The sequence below is a fragment of the Globicephala melas genome, chromosome 3 (assembly GCF_963455315.2).
Source record: "Globicephala melas chromosome 3, mGloMel1.2, whole genome shotgun sequence".
In the NCBI taxonomy this organism is placed as follows: domain Eukaryota; kingdom Metazoa; phylum Chordata; class Mammalia; order Artiodactyla; family Delphinidae; genus Globicephala; species Globicephala melas.
This window is the reverse complement of record NC_083316.1, coordinates 130,144,980-130,169,295: the sequence shown is the minus strand read 5'-3', so window position 1 is coordinate 130,169,295 and position 24,316 is coordinate 130,144,980. Positions and strand designations below refer to the sequence as shown.

Sequence of the window (24,316 nt, the reverse complement as noted above, 5' to 3'; positions counted from 1 at the left end):
AATTTCTTATATATTCTTCCAGCAATAGTCTAATATTTTATGTACTATTCTATGTATACATAAAGAGCACACACACACACACACACACACACACACACACACACACATGTTCCACACACTACTTTTTCACCTAAGAGTTCTGGAAAGTACACATAGGGCTGCCTTATTCCTTTAATGGCTACAGAATATTTCATTACTAGATGTACTATAATTACTTAACCAACGCTTTACTGATGGAATTCAAGGTGTTTCCAATTCTTAGTCATTAAAAACAACGCCACAATGAACATCCTTGGACACACATCATCTTTTATATACTGGATTATATAAAAGGAAAAAAAAATCCCAAGAAGTATAATTGAGCATTAAATTTAACTCTGAAATTACAGGCAGCCAAAGCAAAAAGGGGTGAGAAGGACCAAAATGGATTGCCTTTTTGCATTCCACAAGTAAGCATACCACTTCTTCCAAAGAGGAGAACTTCTTTTAAAAAAAAAAAAAAAAACTAATTTTTTTTATTGTAGTTGATTTACAATGTTGTGTTAATTTCTGCTGTACAGCAAAGTGATTCAATTATACATATATATACATTCTTTCTTTTATATTCTTTTCCACTATGGTTTATCATAGAATATTGAATATAGTTCCCTGTGCTATACAGTAGGACCTTGTTGTTTATCCATTCTCTCTCTATATATTAGTTTGCATCTGTTAACCCCAAACTCCCAATCCATCCCTCCCCCATCCTCCTCCCCCTTAGCAACCACAAGTTTGCTCCCCAAGAGGAAAACTCCTGTGCACTAATTTCTTTATAAGAATTTATCAGCTGTATTCTCATAAAAAGTGCACTACTTCATTTGGGGAACTAAATAGCGGGGTAAGGAATATATTCGATGGCAGTTTTGATATTCATGTGGCAGATTCTTACATCTATCTTGATTTTTAAAAAAAAAGTATGATATAACTAAAACCCAGCATTCCTTGGATAAGCTAAAATGCAATTTAGGAGGAAAAGGCTTGGTTGTAAGGTTGGAGACCACGAGAAAGCCTGGGCACTGTCCTCCTTTAAAGATTTCTTGGGCATGCCAGATCTCCTGCCCTACTCAGTGTTTTCTTAGCTCTGGACAAGAACTTAGGCTAGCACTTTTCATATGGATTTTTGAAATGATGGGTTCATGTACATAGACTGAGACTTTGCACCTCCAGGAATCCTTGTACATAGTAAGTTCTTCGTAAATGTTCCTGGAAGGAATAGAGGAGCTTCAAAAGGTCAAAGACCGTGTCTTATTAGCTTTGCAAGCTCTTGGCAAAGATAACGATGATGATAAGATATCGGGAAAAAGCTAGATGAGACTTTGACTTGTAAGTGAAGTTCCTGTGGCATGGCATGGCAAAAAGAGTCCTGGTAACTAAAGAAACAAACAGGCAAACAAAGAAACAAACCCCAAATCCCCTCAGCTTCCCTCCCAAACAGGATGGATATCTCGACAGGGTCCACAGAGCCTTTCACAATTGTTCATAACATGCATGGTGATGTGAAGGGTCTACCTTTCTGCACATGGTTTCCAGATATTAAGATCTCCAAGTCGTTCCCAACTTGAGGTGTTTCCTTTCATATTTGGTTCCTTGTCATTAAGACCCTTTACAGGCTTAGCCCCCAAAGTACCTAGCACAACTAGGTACTTAAAGATCTGTGCTTTCTGGGACTCCAGGCAGAAGGCAAACTGCCAGATTGAAAATGACCCTGCTTCATCCCAGAGTTCTACCACTGTGTGAAAGGTAACTTCATGAATGGGCCCGTATCCATCTTGAGGATGTGGGCCAAACTTGGGAATTGGGCCAATAGGAATTGTTCAGCACAATGAAGATGGAGAAAATCACTTTTTTTTTTTTTTTTGAAAATCACTACTTAAAGGAGAATTCTTAAGGACCTACTGTATACCACGGTGAACTCTACTCAATACTCTGTAATGACCTATATGGGAAAAGATCTAAAAAAAGAGTGGATGTATGTATATGTATAACTGATTCACTTTGCTGTACATCTGAAACTAACACAACGCTGTAAATCAACTATACTCCAAAATACAATTTTAAACATTTTTTAAAAAGGAGAATTCTTGGGAATCCTTATAAATTCAGGTTACTGAGTAACATCTGTTGTCCCCGATGTGGGGCAGGGCTGTTTACCATAGTTTGGGGCTGAGACCTGTCATCCTGAAACGCTTGTGCAGTTATCCTCTGGAGGCCTCAGGCGGTACAGAATATGACTATAGAGCACCCCTAACACTCAGGTAAGCAAAGGAATCCTGACTGCCCTCCTGGGTCAGAACAGGGAGTGCATGCCTACAGCTTCACTTTATTCCTTCTCTTCTGTTGTGTGTTTTTCTTTCTTTTTTATTGAGAAGTCAGCACAAGGTAGAGCTCCACACCTCCAAGCTACAGCAGGTTCTCCTGCTGCCGGCCAGGCAACAGAGGGTGCTGGAGGAGGGAGTAGAGGTGACAAAGAAGCAGGCCTGGGGGGGGGCTGGGGGGGCTATAGCGTGGCTGAAATCCATTCCCCTGCCTCCAGGTAGAGACTGGGCTGACACTGCACCAAACATTCAGGTGCCTTTTCTTAAACCAGATGCTATCTCCCTGACCGGGAATCAAACCTCCCGGTATTTCTCCCTGACAGGCTCTTCCTCTGAGCAGACTGCCTCCCTTCTGCTGTGATGTGATTCACAGTGGAGCTGGTGAGCAGCTTATCACCTCCCTCTGCTGTCCTAACTTCTCAAACCCCTGGAGGCACTTTATAAGTCACCATTCCTCTCTTCTCTTTTCCTGACTAAGTATTCTGTAAGAAATGAGGGTCAAGGGGAAGCTGTATTTCCTAAGGTCAAAGCTGGTAAAAATGCATCTGGAATAATAAAACCAAGCATAAACATCCACAAAAGAATAAAACATCCTTAGAGATATTGGAAGCTGGGCCTGATCCTGGCTCTGCCATCTATAAACTCACCTGGCCTCCTTTCTCTAAGTTCTCTCACCCTTGTCACATGGCAGGACGATGAACTGTAACGCTCCTCTTCAGCCAGGTCATGACACTATTCGATAGCGGCAATAGTAAGTGTTGGTGAGGACGTAGAGAAGTTGGAACCTCATACATTACTACTCTTGGGAATGTAAAATGGTGTAACCACTTCACGTTCCTCAAAAAGTTAAATATAGTTACTATATGACCCAGCAATTCCACTCCTAGGCATATATCCAGGAGAAATAAAAACGTGTCTACACAAAAACTTATGCAAAATTGTTCATAACATTATTCATAACAGCCACAAAGTGGCAACAATCCAAATGTCCATCAACAGAGGCATGGATAAACAAAATATGATATATCCATATGACAGAATGTTATTTGGCAATAAAAAGGAGTGAAGTACTGATAGATACCACAACATGGATGAACCTTGAAAACATCATGCTAAGTATAAGAAGCCAACCACAAAGGACAACATATTGTAGGATTCCATTAATATGAAATGTCCAGAATAGGCAATTCCACAGAAACAGAAAGTGGATTAGTGATTATCGCGGGCTAGAGGGGGGTGAGGATGAGAGTGGCATGGACATATATACACTACCAAATGTAAAATAGATAGCTAGTGGGAAGCAGCCACATAGCACAGGGAGATCACCTCCGTGCTTTGCAACCACCTAGAGGGGTGGGATAGGGAGGGTGGGAGGGAGACGCAAGAGGGAGGGGATATGGGGATATATGTATATGTACAGCTGATTCACTTTGTTATACAGCAGAAACTAACACAACACTGTAAAGCAATTATACTCCAATAAAGATGTTAAAAAAATATGTTTACGTGGCCAAAAATATCTCATTCAACATATATTATGGACAATGACATTTTTTATCCTTTTTGTTTCATTTTGCTAAGTAGAGATGCAATTGGTTTTTAATCTGTGTTCACCACATTTCGACATCAGAATTTTTATTCAGTTGTCTAATAACTACTATTTGGATTCCTTAAAATAACTTTTATTTTTCATTTGATCATTATCTTTATATAACCAGGAAAATTCTGCAACATCACATTAGAAAATAAAAATGATCAAGCCTTAATTTCTCTTATCTTATTAGATATTGGTTTTATTAAGACTTCCAGAAAGATTTACCCTGTCATACTGTCAAATGGAGATCTCAAACGCGTTTCTAATTATTCTCCTTCTAGCCAGTTCTTGTTTGACAGCATTTTAGAAGGAGTTTCATGCACCGCATTCCTATCCATCTACTTGGCCATAGAATTGTTGACTGGTTTCAGAAAAACCTTGGTTGTTGTTTTTAACCTGACAAATAATAACAAAGAATACACAATTGAACCAACTCAAGTTAGAGCTACTCTTTAAGTCCTGGTTAAGAGTCCACTGATATTCTTTTATCTCACAGGAACAGCTCTTTACTACCTTGAAGAAGTGAGAAGAGCATAATTAAGTCTTTTTAAAAGCCTTATAATGTGTTTTAAGACTTGCTAGACCTAGTATCCCTCGTGCCCGTCCCTCCTCTACTCTTCTGCTGTATTCCTGGCTATTCTTGCTTATTTGTTTCTCCATGTAAATTTTAGAATCAGTTTGTCGGCCAGGGTTTTTTTTGGTGGTTTTTTTTTTTTGTAACTCCCAGGTGATTTTAATGAGTTGCTGGCATTAAAAACCACTGCTGCCCATTCACCTTGACTCTCTCTATTCCTTACTTCCTTGGTTGCATGTGAAAATGACACCCAGGCTCACCTGTGCTTTTTCATTCCAGATGAAGGGAGAAGCTGGAAGTGTGCCACACAATGAGAAGCAAAAGCAGGTAAACGCGAGCACCTCACCCACCAAACTGGTGAGAACGCAGCCAGTGACCCTTTCCACATCTGCACCTGCAGCATAACTGACAACACCCCCCCAAGGTTTCGGGATATAGCTGACACATCAGTGAAGTGCTCGCTTCAGTAGCTGAGCAGAATCACTTGACTCCAGCTGCCTGATTATAACTCAAGCCCCTTTGCCTGCATGAAGGTAGCTGAAGAGCCCCGTAGCTGTCCCACCAAGGTCTCTTGGCCCTTAGAATGCCCCAGGCTCAGGCCTTTGGAACCACCCCTTTCTACAGCTGCTCTGGGGACAAGAGAGGCCCACTGGGGGCTGGGAACTGGGGGGTGGGAACCAGCTGTTGAGCCCAGATAACTTCTGTGCTGCATGCTCCTGCCCTTCCCAGAGACCTTTGTCCTGTCACTTTACCTGGCCCTCACGCTGCTAGAGAGAGAAAACACCACGATCCCTGAAAACACATCTAATCTTACATGTGAAATCGAGGTTTTAAATTTGACTTGGCTTGATTTGATTAAACTCAAATGAAAAATTCCTAGTGAATGTGGAAAGCTCAGGAAAAGGGTCCTTTGAATCCTAAAAAAGGACTAATTGCAAAAGCCCAAGATGAACTGTCTGGCAAATTTGGGGGTGACTTTTGAACTGCCTGTATAAAAGAACAAGTTTCTGTGGTCTTGGCGATCCAGCCCTTAACGGGGGGAGACAGAGAGAGAGAGGGGGAAACAGAAGGTCATTTTCTGAGCTCAGAGAGAGAGAAGGTCATTTTTCAAACCTCAGGACCCGAGTAGACCTTTAAAAACATTTCACTAGCCATGGAAAATGACTTACTAACTTCTGATCAAAAGTGGGATAGGGTAATCAGAGAAGAAAAGAGTCAGTGCAGAGTCAGGTTGCTCTGAATGAGTCAGTCAAAACGGTCTGCTCCTTTAGCTCTCCAAAGGCTGGATTAAAACCTGGCCCCCTATTAGATCAGCTTCCCCTACAACAGTGTATGTGACCTGGTTCACTAACTGCACACACGTATAGGGACCACCACCTCCAGTCCTCTCCCACGAAACAATATTAGCAGACTGCATCTGGGCATAGAAACATAGGCTGTAATGGACATTTGTCACTCCTGCCCAAGGTACTATAGAAATTGGTGACACACCTGGCAGCCACGGTTTTCCTTCCGCAAGTCTGGGACCTGCTGGTTGACCATCGAGTTCGCAATGACCACTGTTTTAGGCTTTTGGAGGAGAACATGTAAGGACCGCCCAGTGATGGCCAGCGGTCTGTTCTTTGCCCCTAGAAGCCATCATTGTCCCGTTCAGCTGGCAGCCCAGACTAATATCTCTGGAAGGCAGAGGACATATTACAAGTCAGAAAATATGTTTATTTACTCTTTTCTTCAAGGGCAAAAGGGTGATGGGCATGGGAAAATAGGCCTGGCTCAGGAACACAGTTGAAGTCCCTGTGGCCTCATCAAGGATTCTGCAGATCCTTCTGTGATGGCCGTCCCAGCTCCGCCTGTCCATTGGAATTAGCTGGGGACCTTTAAAAGACAGGGAGGCCCAGCCCCACCTCCCCTGCCCCAGCAGAGACTCTTATGTAATCGGGCTGGGGAGTAACCCGGATACTGGGAGTTTTTGAAAGCTCCCAGGTGATTCCAATGTACAAATAATCTGCATCTCTGTTCAACAAGAAGACTGGTCATGAAATCCCATGGCTCTCGGAAGGCTCACCTGTCCTTCTCTGGGTGACAAAATTGCATGCTAGATTCTCTGGATCAGGTTTGCTCTCTTCCCTCCCCCAGCCTTAAGCTCTAACTTTCATACCTCCGCACACAGCCTGAGAGCTCTTGATAAGGAAGAGCCTTCCCACGGAAGTTGGGAAAAGGTCAGCAGATGCGCCATGGTGGCACGATTGAGATCCTGATGCCACCTCACTCCTGCCGGGCTTCAGCAGTGAGCTGCGTGTGAAGGCAGGAGGCTTGCTGGGACCTGACGCTTTCTTGTCCTCCCCTAGGAGGGACACATCTGGGGCTCCATGAGGAGGACGGCTTTCATCCTGGGCTCTGGCCTTCTCTTGCTTGTGGCCCTCTGGAACTCAGTCACATGGTGAGTCTTCTCGGCCAGCTCTAATTCGGGAGCTGGGGGCCGTGCGGTGGCGGTCTATGGGCAGAGCATGGATTTAGGAGCTGTCCACCCACCAGTCTTCACCCAGAAACATGAATGAGTTTTCTTTCAAGGCATCTTCAGAGATTTTGGGGTGCTTCTGGCTACTTCTGGCAAGCCCAGTGGGAGAGGCTGCTGTCTACGTTCGAAGGGAAGGAGTGGCTCCTCTACATTCTAGGTGAGATTCCCAGACCACCAGCACTTAGGGTTTGGGTACATGGTTATAGCTTAATTCTTTTTCTTTTGTTCTCTACTTTGGGACTTCTCAGTTTATTACCCTAAGGAATGAGGACTTAAAGTTTAAGGCAGTGGTAACCCCAGAGTGCTAAATTTGGGGGTTAATATGGAATGGATGTTTAAGGATATCTAAGAAAAGAAGTTGAGACACCTCCTCCATCCCCCCAAATAGAAAAATAAAAAAAGAAATCGTTTGTGTGAAAACGAATGCTTGTGAGAGCAGTAATCCTGCTTCTAGATGTCAGGTCCACAAGTGCAAAGGGCTGTTCTGTCTCATGTGAGGCTGTGTCCTTGGACCTGGTGCAATCTAGCTGGCTCTTGGGCCTTGACAGCAAGTGTTCACTCAAAATGTATTTACTGACAGTGCCAAAGCCTGAAAGCAAGCTCAAAACATAGTAGAAGAAAAAACCTATTTTAACATAGGTATTTATGACAGCATTATCTACAATAGTGACTGTCCTCCGTCATACATTCATTCACTCACATAATATTTATTAAGTTATTCTGTGCCAAACTCATTTGTAGGATATAGAGATATTTAAGATAAAGTATTAAGGTAAAATGTCTACCCTATTAAAAAACTATGTCACCGTTTGACTGGAAGAAAATTAATAACTACAAAACAAACAAACCTCAACCAAAAACACTTTGTCACAGTCTAGAATGGGAGATTAAAAAGTGTCAGTTGTCACAAAGCAAACATAGAAATAAAATGTTTCTGATGATTGCTTTCTTCTAGGAAGAGAACTCCGAAAATGGGCTGAATATTAAACATGACAGGTTAATGGAATCTTAAGCACTCATTGAAAAGAACAATGCAGATTGCAAATATACATGGGGAGAGTGGTGGGAAAACATTTTATATGTTTCTGTTACGATGATGGGAAAACCACCTATCACCTCAGTGATAAGCAAATACCAGAGAGAAAAAATATTTGCCATTTGAAATGTTAGAACTGGAAAACAGTTCAAGATCACCTCTTGTGATTTTCATCCGGTATATTCCTCCAGGAGCCCTTGGATTGACACGTAGGCAGGCACCTCGAAGGGTGGCCCGCTAGGCAACAACCAACCTAAGTTTTTTTCTTTTTCAAAATAAAGTTTCTTATTTCTGAGGATAAAAGTAAATACATGCTCACTTAAATAAAATAAATAAAAATCACACAATTCAAATAAGCATAAAGAAGGTGAAAATCACCTACCTCTCATATCCACGAAATAAGCACTGTTAGTATACTGCATATTTGGTTAAATTTAAAAGACATCTACTATTTTTTTAAATTTATTTATTTCTGGCTGCTTTTTTTGGATCTTCGCTGCCGCACACAGGTTTTCTCTAGTTGCAGAGAGAGGAGGCTAGTCTTCGTTGCACTGTGCAGGCTTCTCATTGCGGTGGCTTCTCTTGTTGCGGAGCACAGGCTCTAGGTGCTCGAGCTTCAGGAGTTGTGGCTTGCGGGCTCTAGAGTGCAGGCTCAGTAGTTGTGGCTCACGGGCTTGGCTGCTCCTTGGCATGTGGGATCTTCCCAGACCAGGGCTCGAACCCGTGTCCCCTGCATTGACAGGTGTATTCTTAACCACTGAGCCACCAGAGAAGTCCCGACATCTACTATTTTTTTAACTTTTTTTCATTGAATTGATTATGGACATCTTTCCATATCAACTGATACAGATTTGCTCAATATTGTAAGCTGTCCTGTCTATTCCATTGTGTGGAAATATTCTAATCAATTTAGTCCATTCTCTGGGAATTCGAGTGGTTAGGACTCCGTGCTTTCGCTGCCGTGGCCTGGATTCCATCCCTGGTCAGGGAACTAAGATCCGGGACATTTAGGTTACTTAAATGTTCTACTGTGCTTTTTTTTATTTGCTGAGATGGGCATTTATGTGCACGAGTGTGTGTATGTCTTTTCTTTCTTCCCCTCTTTCTGTCTTTGTCTCTCTGTCTCTGTCTTCGTCTGTCACTCTGATCTTTTCCTCACTTCAGATACTGCCAAACTGCCCTGAGGATGTTTGAGCCAATCCCATTTCCTCACAGTGCTAGCCAAGTATTTTTCAGGTATCAACTGCCACACGGCACAGTGATTGATGGAGCAAGAAGGGTACTGGAGGAAGAATGCAGAGACAGAGAATTAAGTTAAACACCCTTGCTCCTTGGAATATTGAAATTAGAGGAGGCGGCAAATCAAGGAAAAATAAAGTTAAGAGTACAAGAGTTAGGTAACACTACAACGTCACTTGAATAACTGCCAACGGGGGTGGACAAAGTGCTTATTTGTTCACAGGAGGAGAACAGAAATACTTGGGATGACTTCATGGAAAAGTGGGAAGTGGGGCAAAAAGCCCTATCTAAATTTGTGTTGATCGGTATTTTCTAAAATACCCTGCAGCACATCAGTTCTATCGGAGGTTCATGGGTGGGGAGACCATACGACTTATCATCGAAATGGGACATTGTGAGAATAAAGGAGGGGTTATTAATCATGATGGATATGATGGATACATACTGAAATTGTCCTGGGCAGACAGGGACGAATGGCCAGTCTATTCTCAGATGTTCTGAGAAGACAGAGTGCTGGGTAAAGAAAAGCCTGAGAAAGGTTGAATTTAACAAAGTCAAACAGGAATTCTCAGAGCTGTGACCACACTTGTCTGGACCCTGACTCTCCAAGAAGGTAGGGTGTGAAGACTGTTTTAACCAAGGAGCCCCTTGAGAGGTAGGTTTTCCACTTTGGGAAATGCTCACTGGATGCCTGAAGTACCCCTGCTCATGTCATCATAAGGTCATGGGGATTGGGGAACCCAAGTGCCCGTGGTGAGCTACACCATACCAAACTCCTCCTCTGCTTCTCCCTTTGCTTCTCCCTTCCTTGGCTATTCTTAAAGGGCTCAGTGGGCACAGACGCCCAAATGTCAACCGAAATTCATTTCTGTTCGGAGTGTATCATACATCTTACCATAGTTTTGTGTTGTTTTTTTCTCCAACCGCCTAGAAGGTTGTTGTCCCCGTTCTACAGCTAAGAAAAGAAATAGAGACACTCCTTAAGTGACCCATTCCAGTCCCCACAGCTGGTTTGTCACCCCAAGACTGAAGGCAGGCCCCCAGCCCCGAGCACCCAGACACCAAGGCCCTGGCAAGGGCCTGCCTACGACGCAGCCTCAGTTACCACCGAGCATGTGTTCGGGGAATACGTGCGCCGCCAGCTCCTGAAGTTGTCCTGACGTTTCCTTCTTCTTCCCAACCTCAGGTGCCACCCAGGTGCCCGTTCTGCTCTTCTGGACCGTCAGTGGACTTCTACTGGTGGTTGACACAACTGGAAAGCCTAACTTCATCTCCCGCTACCGAATTCAGGTCGGCAAGAATGACCCTGTAAGTGTTGCTGCAGCTTCTCCTGGTCAAGGCACAGAAAGCAGGGGCTAAAGCCACATTCTCCAAATTCTGCTGGCTGGCCCAGGAGAGACCGGGGCGGGTGGGAGCCAAGTGATTCTGTACAAGGCTCCCTCAGGTTAGAAGATTAGAGAGAGGAAATAATATGACATTAGCCAGCCAGCCAAGACTAATGTCAGTCAAAACTAATCTTCTGGCTCCCAGGCCTGGCTCTCTACCTGCCTGTGCTGGCCTACGGCACTGTGGCCAGCATTTTAGGAACAGAAATGATTGTCTCAGCCCAGCACTGGACCGAGTCCCAGATATGTCAGGTAGGTCTCCACCTATCCATGGGAGAAGGGACAGCAATAACTAGATGCTGAAAACACGGATAACAGCTGCCCTTGTGAGAGAGGGACACAGCTGCTGAAACAACGCATAACCCCACTATCATATTAATTGTGAATGTGTCGGTGGTGGTGGTTTTTTAAGCAGGTCCTCCTTCCTGATTATTCAGTACCACCAATAGTACGTAGGTCATCCATGGTAAACAAGGCCTGGACCTTGCTGACAAGGAACTCCTGGCCCCGAAGGAGAGAAAAAGCCAAGCACGTACCTTGGATGGACACAGGCCGGGGAATTGAGCCCCACTGTTCACTGCTCCCTGAGCCTGGCTTGCCTGCTTAGCGCTCTGACAACCTCAGAAGCCTTTTCTTACACAACAAGGAAGAAGTTGATTCTTAAACCCAGATTTTTTTACCCCAGCTCCACCAAAACCACATCCTGGCTTCCTTCCCAGACAAGACAATCATTTTCTTTTCTTTTTTTTTTTTATAAATTCACTTATTTATTTGTTTCTATTTTTGGCTGCGTTGGTTCTTCGTTGCTGTGCGCAGGCTTTCTCTAGTTGTGGCGAGCGGGGGCTACTCTGCATTGCGGTGCGCCGGCTTCTCATTGCAGTGGCTTCTCTGGTTGCGGAGCACGGGCTCCAGGCGCTAGTTGTGGCACGTGGGCTCAGTAGTTGTGGCACACGGGCTTAGTTGCTCCGCGGCATGTGGGATCTTCCCGGACCAGGGCTCGAACCTGTGTCCCCTGCATCGGCAGGCAGATTCTTAACCACTGCGCCACCAGGGAAGCCCAGACAATCATTTTTAATTATCTGTCCAGGTGCCTGGGTGAGTCACCTCAGCTCTCAGGGAATTCTACCCAGGCCAGCACTCTAGAAAGCAGAGTGGCTGAGAAATAGTGCCCTTGATCCAGGCTTTCAGGACGGTCCCTTCCTGAACCAGAGCTACTGGCCTGGCTCACAGTGCCCCTCACTTGAGACGGCAGGGGCCTCCTCCATGCCCAGTTCAGCAGGCAGGGACCAGAGCCAAAGGGTTAAAAGCAGGGCTTGTTCCTTGAGAACGTTTCACCTGTCAGACCACGGAGGTCTCCTTACCAGGCACCACTGACTGAATGCGTACATTCAAGGCCAAGTACTGTAAACATCTTCATCATTCAGAAGAGAAAACAGAGGCTCTGAAATGTGACATGGCTTAGAACCATGATTCACACTCAAGTTTTGTGACACCAGGGCTTGTGCCCTGAACCACCAGGCCACATCAGCTCTCAAGAGAATCACCTAGCGCAATAAACTTCACAGTCTACCATGAATGGAGGGCCACACAGGGAAGGTCTCGTGGCATTTGGCAGAAGCTGAGGTTCAGAAAGGTGCACTGACTAGTTCAAGGTTAGACTGTTCTTGGAAAGCTCGTCTCATCTGCTCCTACACTGTGTGCACCTCAGGTAGTCACACAAGTAAGAAGGAAGCCCCAGATGCCATTTCATCTTCGGCCCATTCCAAGAAGGTCTGACCCCTGACCTAAGACATCAGAAACAGGTCATCGAGTGGGACCTGAACGCAACGGCATTCATAGGACACCACCAGCCACCCCCGCCGCCCGGCTCTGGGTACCCTCCCACTCTCCTGGACTGGATGGCTAGTTCACGCCTCTCCTCCCTCCTCAGATCCTCAACACCTCTGCGCGTCACCTCCTCCCAGAGGGTGGCCTTGCTTCAAGCAGAAGACAGCTCCCCCAGCCGTGCACCACCGCAGGCTGGGGGCAGCACTTGCGCACACGCTCTGACTGCCCACCTGCTGCAGCCCGTGGCCTCTCTCTGGTCCTACTCCAGCCCGTTCCTCCACTGTCTGCACGCTACACCCAGCACCTCTTGTTTACTCCAGCAAGTTGCTCCAGCAATTCTTCCTTCTCTTTCTTTTGTCCTTTTTTTTTCTTCCTCTTCTGGATTTTACTCTCTGGCTTATTACAAACCTGCTATAATTTTTCCCAGCTTAAAACCAAACCAAAACCAAAAACCTTGCGTCCATCTCCCATACTCACTCCCACTCATATTTTTGGTCCCCTTTGCAGCAAAGCTCTTTAAAGGGTTGTCTATACAGTTTCTGATTTCTCCCTGTCCACTGTCTTTTCCCAAAATTTCAGAATTATGAAAAATTGAAAACATGTATACAGAAGTGGAAAAGGTAGTAGTACCCTGATCACTCATTTATATACCACCTAGATTCTCCAGTCTTGTCTTAAACATTTTACAATATGTGCTTTTTCTGTATATAAAACTATAAATATCTATGCATCTATAATTTTTTGCTTCATCATTTGAAGCTAAGTTCAGACACCATAAAACTCTAAATCCTTCAGCCTGCACCTCCTAAAATAATCACAAAACAATCCTCTCACCTCCTCTAGAAACCTCCTAGCATCAGGCCTTCACCTCCACCGCTCCACCACGATTGTCCTGGGCTAGGTCACCAGTGCTCCTGTCGCAGGCTTGTCTCATTAGACCTACCAGGGCCGTCTCCACAAGTTGCTCATGCCGCATCCTGTTGTAGCTTCTTATACCGGCTGCCAAGGCCCCACTGTGTCCTCACAGCTCGCCACTCACCCCTTCACAGCCTCCTTTCTGGATCCTCCCCAGCCTAACCTCCCCACCCTGTTTACGCTGACGCCCAGGGCACAGCCTCGTCGTCTTCTCTGTCCTCATCCCCTCGGCGTCATGACTTTAAATAACCGCCTCAACGCCAACAGCTCGCCAATTTACCTCTCGAGCTCAGAACTCTCTCCCGGTGCAGGACTAAACATCCAAATGCCTCCCTGACATCTCCAGTGCAACATGACCCAAGGAGAATTCCTGCTCTCCCAGCCCCCAAAGCCTTTGATACCCACAGCCTCCCCAGTCTCAGCTGGGGAGCCTTTCAGTCCAGAGGCCTTGGAGTCACCCCTGACGACTGTCTTTCCCTCGTACACCACATCCAATCGATCAGGAAACCCTATTGGCGCAATTTCCAAATGGATCCAGGATCCAGCCCTTTCCCACCACCTCCATCGCCACCATCCTCTTAAATGTGTACTTCAGCACTTCTAGTCTTCCCGTTTGTATTCTTGGTCTCCTACTGTCTATTCCCAGCACAGCAGCCAGAGTAACCCTGTAAGATCCTGTCACTTCTCCGCTCACAACCTTGGGATGACCCTCGCTTCTCTTGGAATAAAAGCCAAGGTCCTCAAAGTGGCCTACGGGGCCCTGTACGCACTGGCTCCTCCCTGCTTCTCTGACCTCCCCTCCCACTTCTCCCCACCTCACACCTCACTCTTCTCCAGCCAAGTACGCCAGGAGTGTGGCCTATCGTGGAGCCTTTTCACCAGCTCTTCCCTTTGCCAGAAGACACTTCCCCCAGATACCTGTTTCCCTCATCTTTGTTCAAATCTCACCATCTCAGTGAAGCCTACCCTGACCATTCTACTTAAAACGATAAGAGTATAAACTCAGTGAGGGCAGGAGTCTTTTTGTTCACTGCTTCCTTCCCAGCACATAGAACACTGCCTGACACATAGAGGGTGCTCGATATCAGCTGAGTGAATAATCGCATGTCACACCCACCTCCTGCTCAAGGCTGCTGGAAGAGGTGTATGGCTTCCTCTGTGGTGCTCTCAGACCAAGGCTGCCCAGACCTGGCTTCACCATGGGATGAATTCTGGTCCATCAATACATGCAGGACATGGAAAAGGCAGAGGAACAGGCAGGCCTGAAGTATGAGGACCACGCTGAACCCGGCTGCACCTAGGAGCAGAAACCCTCCAGCTTGCAGACAGTTCTCAGGAGGGAATCCCCTTTGAGAATGCCAAACCAGTTCATCGGGACCAGCAAGTGACCTGTGGAGATGGGGCTATTCCCAGGAGCTCCAGGGCGCTGACAAATGGAAGGGTCAGGGGTCACTGGTTCCCAAGGAAACGCTGGCTGTAGTCTTGAGGCTCGAAGGGATGTGAGCACGTGAGGCCAGCTCCCCACAGCGCTCTGGGGAGAATGCGCAGGCAGCCCCACATCCTGACAGCCCCACCCTGAAAACCAGCAAGACCTGCTCACAGCAAGCGGGACAAGAGGCCAGATAGCAGCTCCCTGGCTCCCACCCAGGAAGGCTGGACCACACGAGGAGGCAGGCGACCCTGATCTCTGCACCTGGTCCTGGTCAAGGCTCTCTGGACGAGCAGGGACCAAAAGGCTGAAGAAGGAATGAAGCTGGGAGCCTTCTCCAAGCACCCTGGAGGCTCCCCAAGATGCCTGTCGGGAGTACGTGGGGTTGGGCCTGGCCAGAGAAAAGGGGAGGACGGTGGTGGAAGCTGCAGAAGCAGGAAGGAGCAGGCAGCTTCAGGCAGAAACTAAGGCCGGAGGAGGGGAGTTTCCAAAGGCAGGGCAGTACCAGGCGGTTCCATCCCTGGGCCGGGCAGCACTCAGGGGTTGCTGGCTACAGGCAGACATCACTCCTAGCATCCAGTCCCGAGTGAGGGCCTCCCGAGAGCTGCTCACAGAGGAGCCTGGTTCCTAGAAGGGAAAGACCTACTCTCATCCACCTCCTTTCTTCCTTCTTCCCCCCCGGGCAGGTGGACCCCATGAAACTACGCCAGTCTATCCACGTGGTTCTCTTCAACCAGTTTGTGATCTCTTTCCCCATGATGGTCTGGCTCTATCTCATCCTCAAGCTGCGGGGCGACCCCTGCCGCCGAGAGCTACCCACCTTCCACTGGTTCCTCCTGGAGCTGGCAGTCTTCACGCTGACTGAGGAAGTGCTGTTCTACTATGCACACCGGTGAGCGCTTTCCTTCCTGAGCACAGCCAGCTCCTCACTCTCCCAGGTTCACCCACCAATGGGGGTGAAACCTGACCTCCTCGGAGTTGTAGGGGTGCGACCAACAGCACCTGGCATCAAGAGCCTCCCACTAACTAGCTAACACGAAGACGACTCTTCGCTCCACCGCTGACGATGTGCGACCACCGACGAGGGTCCGGGATCTCCGTTCATGCGTGTGGCAGGGCAGTTTCCCATTCATCCCCTTAATTGAATCCTTTCTGGCCATCCTCCCTATTTTACAGCTCATACAACTGAGGTAGAGAGAGGCAACGTCACCAGAACTCACAAGGCAGGGCTGTCGGAGCACCAATCCAGTGTGTTTTCACTGGATGTGAAACTTTGCTCCGTGGATATAACCCCAGTTCCTACCTTTGGTTTCTCGTGTTCTGGTGGGGCAGGGGGAGAGGGAGGTTGGCCGATTTATCAACTGTTAACTCTCTTCCCAGCCTCCTTCACCACCCAAAACTCTACAAGAAAATCCACAAGAAACACCACGAGTGGACAGCTCCCATTGGTGTGATCTCCCTCTACGCACATCCTATTGAGCACGTGGTGAGTAGAGCTCGGCTCCCCCAGAGGAAAGGGCAGCGGGCGCCAACCCCCTTCCCTAAGGTAGTCTCCTGCACAGAGCGGGATCACACTGGCTCGCTCTTCTGCCCATTCAACAGCTACCATTTGTTGTTGGCATATGCCGGGCGATGCTAGATGCCCAACATAAGTTATCTCATTTAATCCTCCCAACAACTGTGTAAATCCTCATTTTGCTAATGAGGAAGTTGAGGTTCAAACAGTTAATAACTTGTCCTAAGTTTCATGTCTGAAGGAGTCCAGCAAATCAAGTCCAGAAACTCATTCAGCTTCCCCAGATCTGGGTCAAGAAGTCTTCCCGGACACCCACCTGCGTCCCCTCCATCCCCTTGGGCCCCTCTTCGAACAGCCCTCTCCTTGCAGGTCTCCAACATGCTGCCGGCGATGGTGGGTCCCATCGTCATGGGATCCCACTTGTCCTCCATCACCATTTGGTTTTCTTTGGTCCTCATCATCACCATCATCTCCCACTGTGGCTACCACCTACCCTTCTTGCCTTCACCTGAATTCCATGACTACCACCATCTCAAGTAAGGCAACCCTCCCCACTGTGGGTCTCCGGGCAGTAGCCCCCACGTTGACTCCTAGAGCTCCTGACAGCAGACACCGGTGTCTCAGTTCAAATGTGGGTCTAGTGGAGAGAGAGGTCTGCAGGTGGGGACAAAGGTGACCATCCTGGGACCCAGATCACCTTGCCATTCTCTTTCTGTCTGATTGGATCTTCCTGCCACTATGGGTCTTTAACCCGCATTTAGGTCCTGGACCCTTTGAGGATCTAGTGTAAGCCATGGGCACTACCAGGAAGATGCATACATGCATAGAATTCCCGTAGGCAATTCGACAGAAGCTGTCTGTGCACGCTCTGAAAGCCTCCAGGCTCGTCGGTGTGGCCTAGGAAACTCCTGCACCAGAATCTCCTGAGATGCCTTCCTCAAATGCAGCCTCTTGGGTTCCACTCCAAATACACTGAATCAAAGCATCTGGGGGAGCAGGCCTTGGCATCTGCATTTAGTTGTGTTCCAGGGGATTCTGATGGAGGTGGTCCCAGAACCTACCTGAACAAGCTGGCTTTGCCCCAGGTTCTGAGCTGTGTGCGTCGAAATCACAGAGAGCTTTCCAAAGGAAGAGCATAGCTTTTCAGTCTGGAATGGCCCCAGGAATATGTGCACCACCGCCTGGGTTAACCGGAAGCAGGTGGGCAGCATGGTGGGGATGGGTGTGGGATAGGAAGGCTCAGAAATGTGTGCGAGGCTGGCACAGGTGAAATGAACGTGAGCTCGCCCGCCTACAGCACCCTCCTCTCTCCTCCAGGTTCAACCAGTGCTATGGGGTCCTGGGGGTGCTGGACCACCTCCACGGGACTGACACTGTGTTTAAGCAGACCAAGGCCTACGAGAGACACATGATCCTGCTGGGCTTCACCCCGCTCTCCGAGAGCATCCCTGATCCCCCGAAGAAGATGGACTAAGACACGGCCCGAGTGCCATCCTAGCCGTGCCCTCTGCACGGTCTGCTAAGGTGGCCTGAGGCCTCCTGGTCGCACCTACCAACTCGCTCCTTCAGCCACGCACTCTGATGACAAACCACGAGGGCAGGGGGGAGGTCAGCCTCCTGGAAAAGCAGGCCCAAGGAGGGGACCAGGGCTCCCCCAACTACCCCTATCATCCCAAAGGGGACCAGGGATTGGCGTAACGAAAAAATATAGCTCCTTGGAATGGAGACCAGTCAGAGGGAAGAAGCCACTTTGACAGGGCTCCTGGGGGGTCCCCCTGGTCCTCTGCTGTGGAAGGGGAGAGGGACACCAGATGACTCCTTGGTAGCCCTGCCAAGACAGAGAATGACAAAGGTGGCAGGAGGCCGTGTGGCTCCAGCCATAGCTCCTCCTGATGCCAAGGGGTGGGAGAACCAGAAGATACTGCTTTGCCCCTTCCTGTCCCCAAAAGCCTCTCTCATTCTGTACTCAGGCCAGGGCCAGGACACCCTGGCAACGGTTCTGGGATCAAGTCCCCACTGCTTCCCAACACACACACGCGCACACACACACGCACGCGCACACGCACGCACACGCACAGACACACAGCGTGATAAAGACCCCACTTCAACTCTGCCCCACTGCAATTGGACATCGCCCCTCTCTGAAAATACCAATCACAGGAGCTCCTCCTGTGATTACAACTGAGATACCAAAAAGAGGCGCAGACCAAATCTCAATACCTTCAGCCACAGGCGGAAACCAAGGGCCAAACCCTGTGGCCCCGCTCAGCTGGGGCCCCCTTTTAGCCACAGAGGGTAGGGTCAGAGTTGCTGACCTTTGGGGACACCCAACTGAGGCCCCTAATTAGGCTCTCTGAGGCAGGACCGAAGGAGCTAGAACCCTCTTCCTCCACTAAAGCACGAAATACACGGCTGAACAGCGGGTAAAATCCTTATTTCCCCCTCAAATGATGAACCAGTTGCTTCAGCACCATTTTTACAGGATGACTTTAGCAGTAATGCCTTTTCCAATGAGACCTTATTGTCTACCACAAAACCACAGAGCTGCCCAGGTGGAAGCAGTTCCCACCCTGGGTTCGCTCAGCTGCTTCTGACATTGCCAGGAACCCTGTGGCTCCCAGTATCAACGTGAAGACACTCTGATTTGCAAGGCCACCATTATAGTTTCCAAAGTCTGATATTCTCCTGAACATTCAGTTCTCCTCTGTCCAGAAAACCACCCGCTGTAGTTTTATAAAATACTTTAACATCTGATAGGGCCACATCTCCAGGCAGAGCTATCAAAGAGGACGACCTCCTGCCACGGGCCCTATCTCCCCAGAGGACCTGCCCAAGAGGCCGACCAGGCGCTTAGCAGGCAGCGTCCTCCTCGGGCCTGGGTGGGCCCAGCCCCCTCCCTGGGACCACATGCCCTTCGCTTGAGCACAGCTCCTGGTGCACCAGTGCTGGACGTGCTCATAGCTGCTGACCTGCACCCACAACCTGTCCTACGAATAAACAAACAGTTGGAAAACAGTCCCTCTTCAGTGCACTGAGCAAGGGTCGGGAATGAGGAGTGTGGAGGAAGAGGAAGAATGGCGGTCTCTCCTTTTACCATCTGTAGACCTGGAGGTACTGCTGGGGCGCAGAGGGGCGAGGGGCCTCGTTCTCTCACCCTTTTTCTTAGGCAGGTCGCTGGGCCTGGCCCCGACACTGGTTACCAAATAGCCTCAAGGAAAGGTCGAGGTCTCAACACTGGCAGCAGAGAATGTGCATGTGAATGGAGAAAGGATGGAAAACAAACCGGTCTCCTCTGCAGTGGATACTTGGGTTTCTGTCTCCCTATGCGAGTCGTTCCGGCATCACGACCACACAGTGTCTGTGCGCCACAGCAGCACAAGGAAACACTCTGTGGCTTCTTTCAGAGTATTCCCAGCAAGCCGTGGAAGGAATGAATGTCTTCCTCTTCCCAGAGCGGCCCGCAGAAGCCCTGCCCACTGTCTCCTAGCCTCACCTTTGGCCCCTGCGGGCCAGGGCCATCGGTGCTCTTAAAGTTCCTGTTCACCTGACACAAGGTGGAATTGTCTGGAAAACCATTTCAGATGGGACGCTCAAGTGCCAGGCCCAGGAGACAAACAGCTGTCAGGGAATGAGTAAACAAGGCTCATGTTCACTTTTGTAATGACACCCCAAGGCCAGGCCGGCATTCAGACTGTTATCACGGCTGGTGCCTGGCCTCACGGGCCAGGGAGAGGCACCAGCGGCTCAGGGGCCGGTCCCGGTGGGAGCGCTCATCCTTCCTTCCCCGGCGTCAATCTTCAGGGCTCCGTGGCCGACCTGGATTCCACAGGGCCAGAGTGTTGCTCCCTCCTTTATACCCCGCAGGGAAGTCTGTCCAGTGAGGAGTCACAGCAACTTGTATCTTCCTGGCTGTGCCCTGACACCATGCCAAGCCACAGACAGTGCCTGAAGTCCTGGAATTCCAGCTGCTGGAATGGTGTCGCTCTGGTCTGTGGCACTGCCTACAGCTGCCCCATCTCACTTGAGACACGAGGCGGACATGAATTCAAGGCTGGCAGAAGCTCTCCGTATCTCCGAGGAAGCACCTGGAAGCACTAGCAGCCGCAGAAGCTGTGTCGGGCGCCCCTGCCCTGGGCAGACTCCCCGACAGCACAGTGGCAGAGCCCCGCAGAGGTTTCCTGTGCACATCCCGAGCGCAGGCTCCTCTGCATCTGCGGTCGGAAGGAGAACCAGGCTCCCCCCCACACCCCCAACAGCTGCACCCCTCATGGGAGACCAGCCAGGCTTTTGCCTTTTCAAGTTTTTATTTTTATACATTTTTTTGTATTAAAAAGAAAAGCATAATTACCACAAATTACAAACGACTAAAGCAGGACTAGAATAATGAATGAATCACTTCAGCCTGGAAAGCAGATACTCTCAATAATATTAATGTTATAATACAAGCTCATTCAAGTATTTTACATTTTTTTGTCCTTGTAAGTGTGATATCCTAGCACATGGTAAAGATAACGTACTATGAGCATAAGGTGGAACCTTCTCCGCAAAGCCGGTGACAAGTTTTCCTCTCCAGTCAGAAATGGGCTGTATGCTCTTATCTTCTCTGCCTCTGCTATCAACACGGCTGAAGGAGAGGGTGGGGCTGGGGCACATCCCGGGCCCTGCGCACACAGGAGAGACCTGGGGCCCCCGCTCAGGAGGCACCAGGCGATCCAGACCGCTCTACGCAGGCTTCTGGCAAAACACCACCACCCTCCCTATAAGCTAGTTGTCCTTCTTGCCCCTCCTCCCCACTGCCAGGGCTTTCTGAGCAACTTTCTTTTCAAAAACCAATCATCAGGAAAGGGAAAAAAAGAGCTACAATAGAACAAAACAAAAACATAACAACTTTGACACGGGGGGCTCTGCACCTGGATCTGAGCCCAAGGGGTCCAGGCTGGGGCAGGGTCGGGCAGCCCCTCTCTCCTGGTAGTGCCTTTACTCCCAGATTCAGGAGAGCACGAGAGAAACCTGCCCCTTAGCAGGGCCGAGGTACACAGACCTTCTGATGTTTGATGCCCAAAGGCTGTGTTGGCATGGACCAATCTTGGAAGGGAACAGGATGAACAGAAGGATTTGGGCAGGCTGTTGCTTTGTGTCTCCGATCTTGGATCCCCATGGAGGATGGTGCTTGTCACAGATACATCGGTCCTAAATTCAAGTGTCTTCAGAAAGTGAAGATGTAAACTACTCTTTGCAACATTACCTCCGAACATGTTACAAAAAAAAAAAAAAAGGAAAGAAAAAAAGGAAGAAAAAAGCCCCCCCAACCCCAGCCTGTGTTGAGATGACGTCCTCACCTCCCCACCCAAAAGGGGCTTCCTCTTTGTGGGGTGTCTGTGGGGAGGATCAGGGAGAGGATGGCAGCCCCCTGGCCTGGGAGTAAACTCTAGATAAGAACAGCCTTTCCCCATACTCCCAAGGCTTCCTTGTGCCCCCAAACCCAGCAGAGGACAAACACTGAGGTTTCTGTGGTGCTGGATACAGTACAGGGCCGAGCAACCCAAAGGAAAGAAAGAGGCAATGAAGGGAAGGAGGAGGGCGTCCAGTGTCTGGCACATTGTGGGGCAGGCACCAGATTGGGCAGGGAGAGGCCTCAAACCCCACTGTCAGAGCAGAGACCAGACACTCATCCTTGGCTTTCGAGACAACCGGCTCACAGGAAATAAGATGGGCTTCCCCATACTAACTGCTGGGAGGCCAGAGATGGGGGAGGGCACAGGCCAAAGCAATGAGGTGCCCAAGACACAGGGCAAGCCCTAGCCAGCCTGAGATACTGTCTCCGACTCCCAGCTTTAGGGCCCGACAGGAAGCAGTTGACAAGGGCCAAGAGGCGTGAGCACATGACCACCACCACCCTGTGGTGAGCGTGTTGGCATACCCGCACCCAGCCCCGTTTGTGAGGGTCAGTTTTGGGTCACCCTCCCTAGCTCTGGATGCCAGGAGACTCCAGCCATTCCACATGCCAGTGCTGTCATTCACAGCCCAAGTCAAGCAGTCAGTGGCTGGAGAAGTCAGGTATACTCTATGTCCACATATACCTTCCTGCCACAGGGCTTCTCCAACTGGCAGGACCCCCCCCCCACCCTCAAAGCCTCCTCAATCTCTTGTTCCCAGGCGGGGTCAACTGGAGGGTGGGCAGAGATGGCTTGCAGAGGGGGCGGGGCACAAGATGGGGATACCCACCCGGCCCAAGGGAGGAGAACGGCATCTCCCTCCACCTTTTAAGAGACAAAGCCTCCTCGAGGTCTCAGAGATCTACCAAGGGAACGCAAGAAAGGTTTCCAAGCCTCAGCTGCCAAGTGTTCACCTTTCCCCTCTGAGGTGGGGGAGACAGTCAAGCCGAGGACGAGTGTGTCCCAGATCCAGGCCAACGCTGTCCTCCAACAGTCTGAAGCAAACTTGGCCTTGGCGTTCCAAGGGTAGGATGAAGGGTGTCACGGCAGGACGGGCCCTGGCGTGAGGCAACAGCAAGCAGAGCAAGGACACGACAGTGGCAGCAGTGTACAGACACGGGACGTCAGCTTCAAATGATGCAACAGCGGAGATATTCTGGGCACGGCTCTGATCTGAGCCGCCCCCAACTCTCTTGCCTACAGGCAGGAGGCACTGTACATGCAACTCAATCCAGAGACAGATTCTAGTCAATCCAGCCCAGGCACATCCAGAGAAGGTGGGAGCTCTTCGAGTTGACTCCACCGAGGAAAACAGGCATTTGGGTATTTCAGATTCCCACTCCACAATAAGGCAACTTTTAAAAAAATACTATTTCCAAGAACAAAACAAGAAAATTCCAAGGGTAGGGGAAAGACATCACTTTCTGTGGATTAGGTGGGGGTTTTCTGATGGTTTTTTTTGGTCTTTTATGGTCGATTTTGTCTTTTTTTTTTTTTTTCTTTTCCATTTTCCCAAGGATGGAAAGGTCAGAGAAAAATAAAATAAATCATCTTTCAATAGTCTCTTCTGGTACGAGCAGCGTCTCTCTGGGCTGGGGAGTAAGGGGCATGGGGGGAGGGGAGTGGAGAGAGGCCGAAACCTTCCCCACCCCCACCTTCTAGATCCTTTGGTTTCCTTCTCCCGGAAGATGGCAGGAGGGCGTGGTAGGGACAGCAGGGAGAGAACAAGGTGATGGCAAGCCCCAGATGATCAAGGGGCTGGTGTTCGTGGGGCCCAGGGACGCTGCCAGAGCCTTCTGTGAAACAGTGCTGGGCAATGGGGCCCACAGGGCCTTTCTGTGGGCTGCATAGTTGGCTGGCGGGGGAGCAGGACGCAGCTGTGGATGGGGACCAGGGTTGCGGCCTACCAGCCGCGGGCAGGGCTGCAGAGTGATTTTGGTAATCCAGACGAACTATCAATAATTTAAAACTTGATATATATATATGTATATATATATATATATAAAAAAAATTTCCCCCCTTACCCTCCCCCCCCCCAGAAGAAGCTAGGATGTGAAGAAGAGCCATGGAGAGAGAAGAGGGAAGGGGTGTGTGGAGGCTCCTGCCCAGGGGCGCCTCTGATAGCCCAAATGGTGTACACGCTGCTACTCAGCACAAAGGCCCATCCTAACGACTACAGGCCTGTCCCTTCTCTGTCCCCTCTCCTGGGACTGGGCACCCCCACAGACTCTCACCTACCCCCTCCATCCCTTCTCCCCACAAAACCCCAGGGCTAAAGGGTTTTTCACTTTCCCAAAGTCTGTGCGTCCGAGTGCTGGCTTGTCCATTTAGCGTCTTCTCGGATGGGCTGGCCGGTAGCTGGTGTGGGGGGTTGGCCGACCACGGCGGAGGGCCTGCCGGAAGACTGGGAGGGGCACCGCCTCCTGCCCTCACCGCTGCCACCTCCTGCTGCCACTGGGTGTCGCTTGTGGTTGCCCTCCTCACCCATGGGGGG

General features: G+C 49.3%; 2 protein-coding genes across 3 annotated transcripts in view; one reads left to right on the top strand and one right to left on the bottom strand.

Moving 5' to 3' along the window:
* The window catches only part of FAXDC2 (fatty acid hydroxylase domain containing 2), a 27,655-nt gene extending 4,286 nt beyond the window's left edge, over positions 1–23,369 (top strand). The window contains exons 2-9 of the mRNA XM_030834211.2: positions 4,802–4,849; positions 6,871–6,962; positions 7,094–7,197; positions 10,502–10,623; positions 15,558–15,763; positions 16,252–16,357; positions 16,757–16,923; positions 17,705–23,369. Of these exons, the coding sequence (XP_030690071.1) occupies positions 4,802–4,849; positions 6,871–6,962; positions 7,094–7,197; positions 10,502–10,623; positions 15,558–15,763; positions 16,252–16,357; positions 16,757–16,923; positions 17,705–17,861 (1,002 nt within the window). The 3' untranslated portion in view covers positions 17,862–23,369. The remainder of the gene's footprint in view (positions 1–4,801; positions 4,850–6,870; positions 6,963–7,093; positions 7,198–10,501; positions 10,624–15,557; positions 15,764–16,251; positions 16,358–16,756; positions 16,924–17,704) is intronic.
* Positions 23,300–24,316, bottom strand: part of LARP1 (La ribonucleoprotein 1, translational regulator) — a 54,989-nt gene continuing 53,972 nt past the window's right edge. For both annotated transcript variants that reach the window (XM_030834207.2, XM_030834209.2), the window contains one exon: positions 23,300–24,316. In XM_030834207.2, the coding sequence (XP_030690067.1) occupies positions 24,107–24,316 (210 nt within the window). In that variant the 3' untranslated portion in view covers positions 23,300–24,106.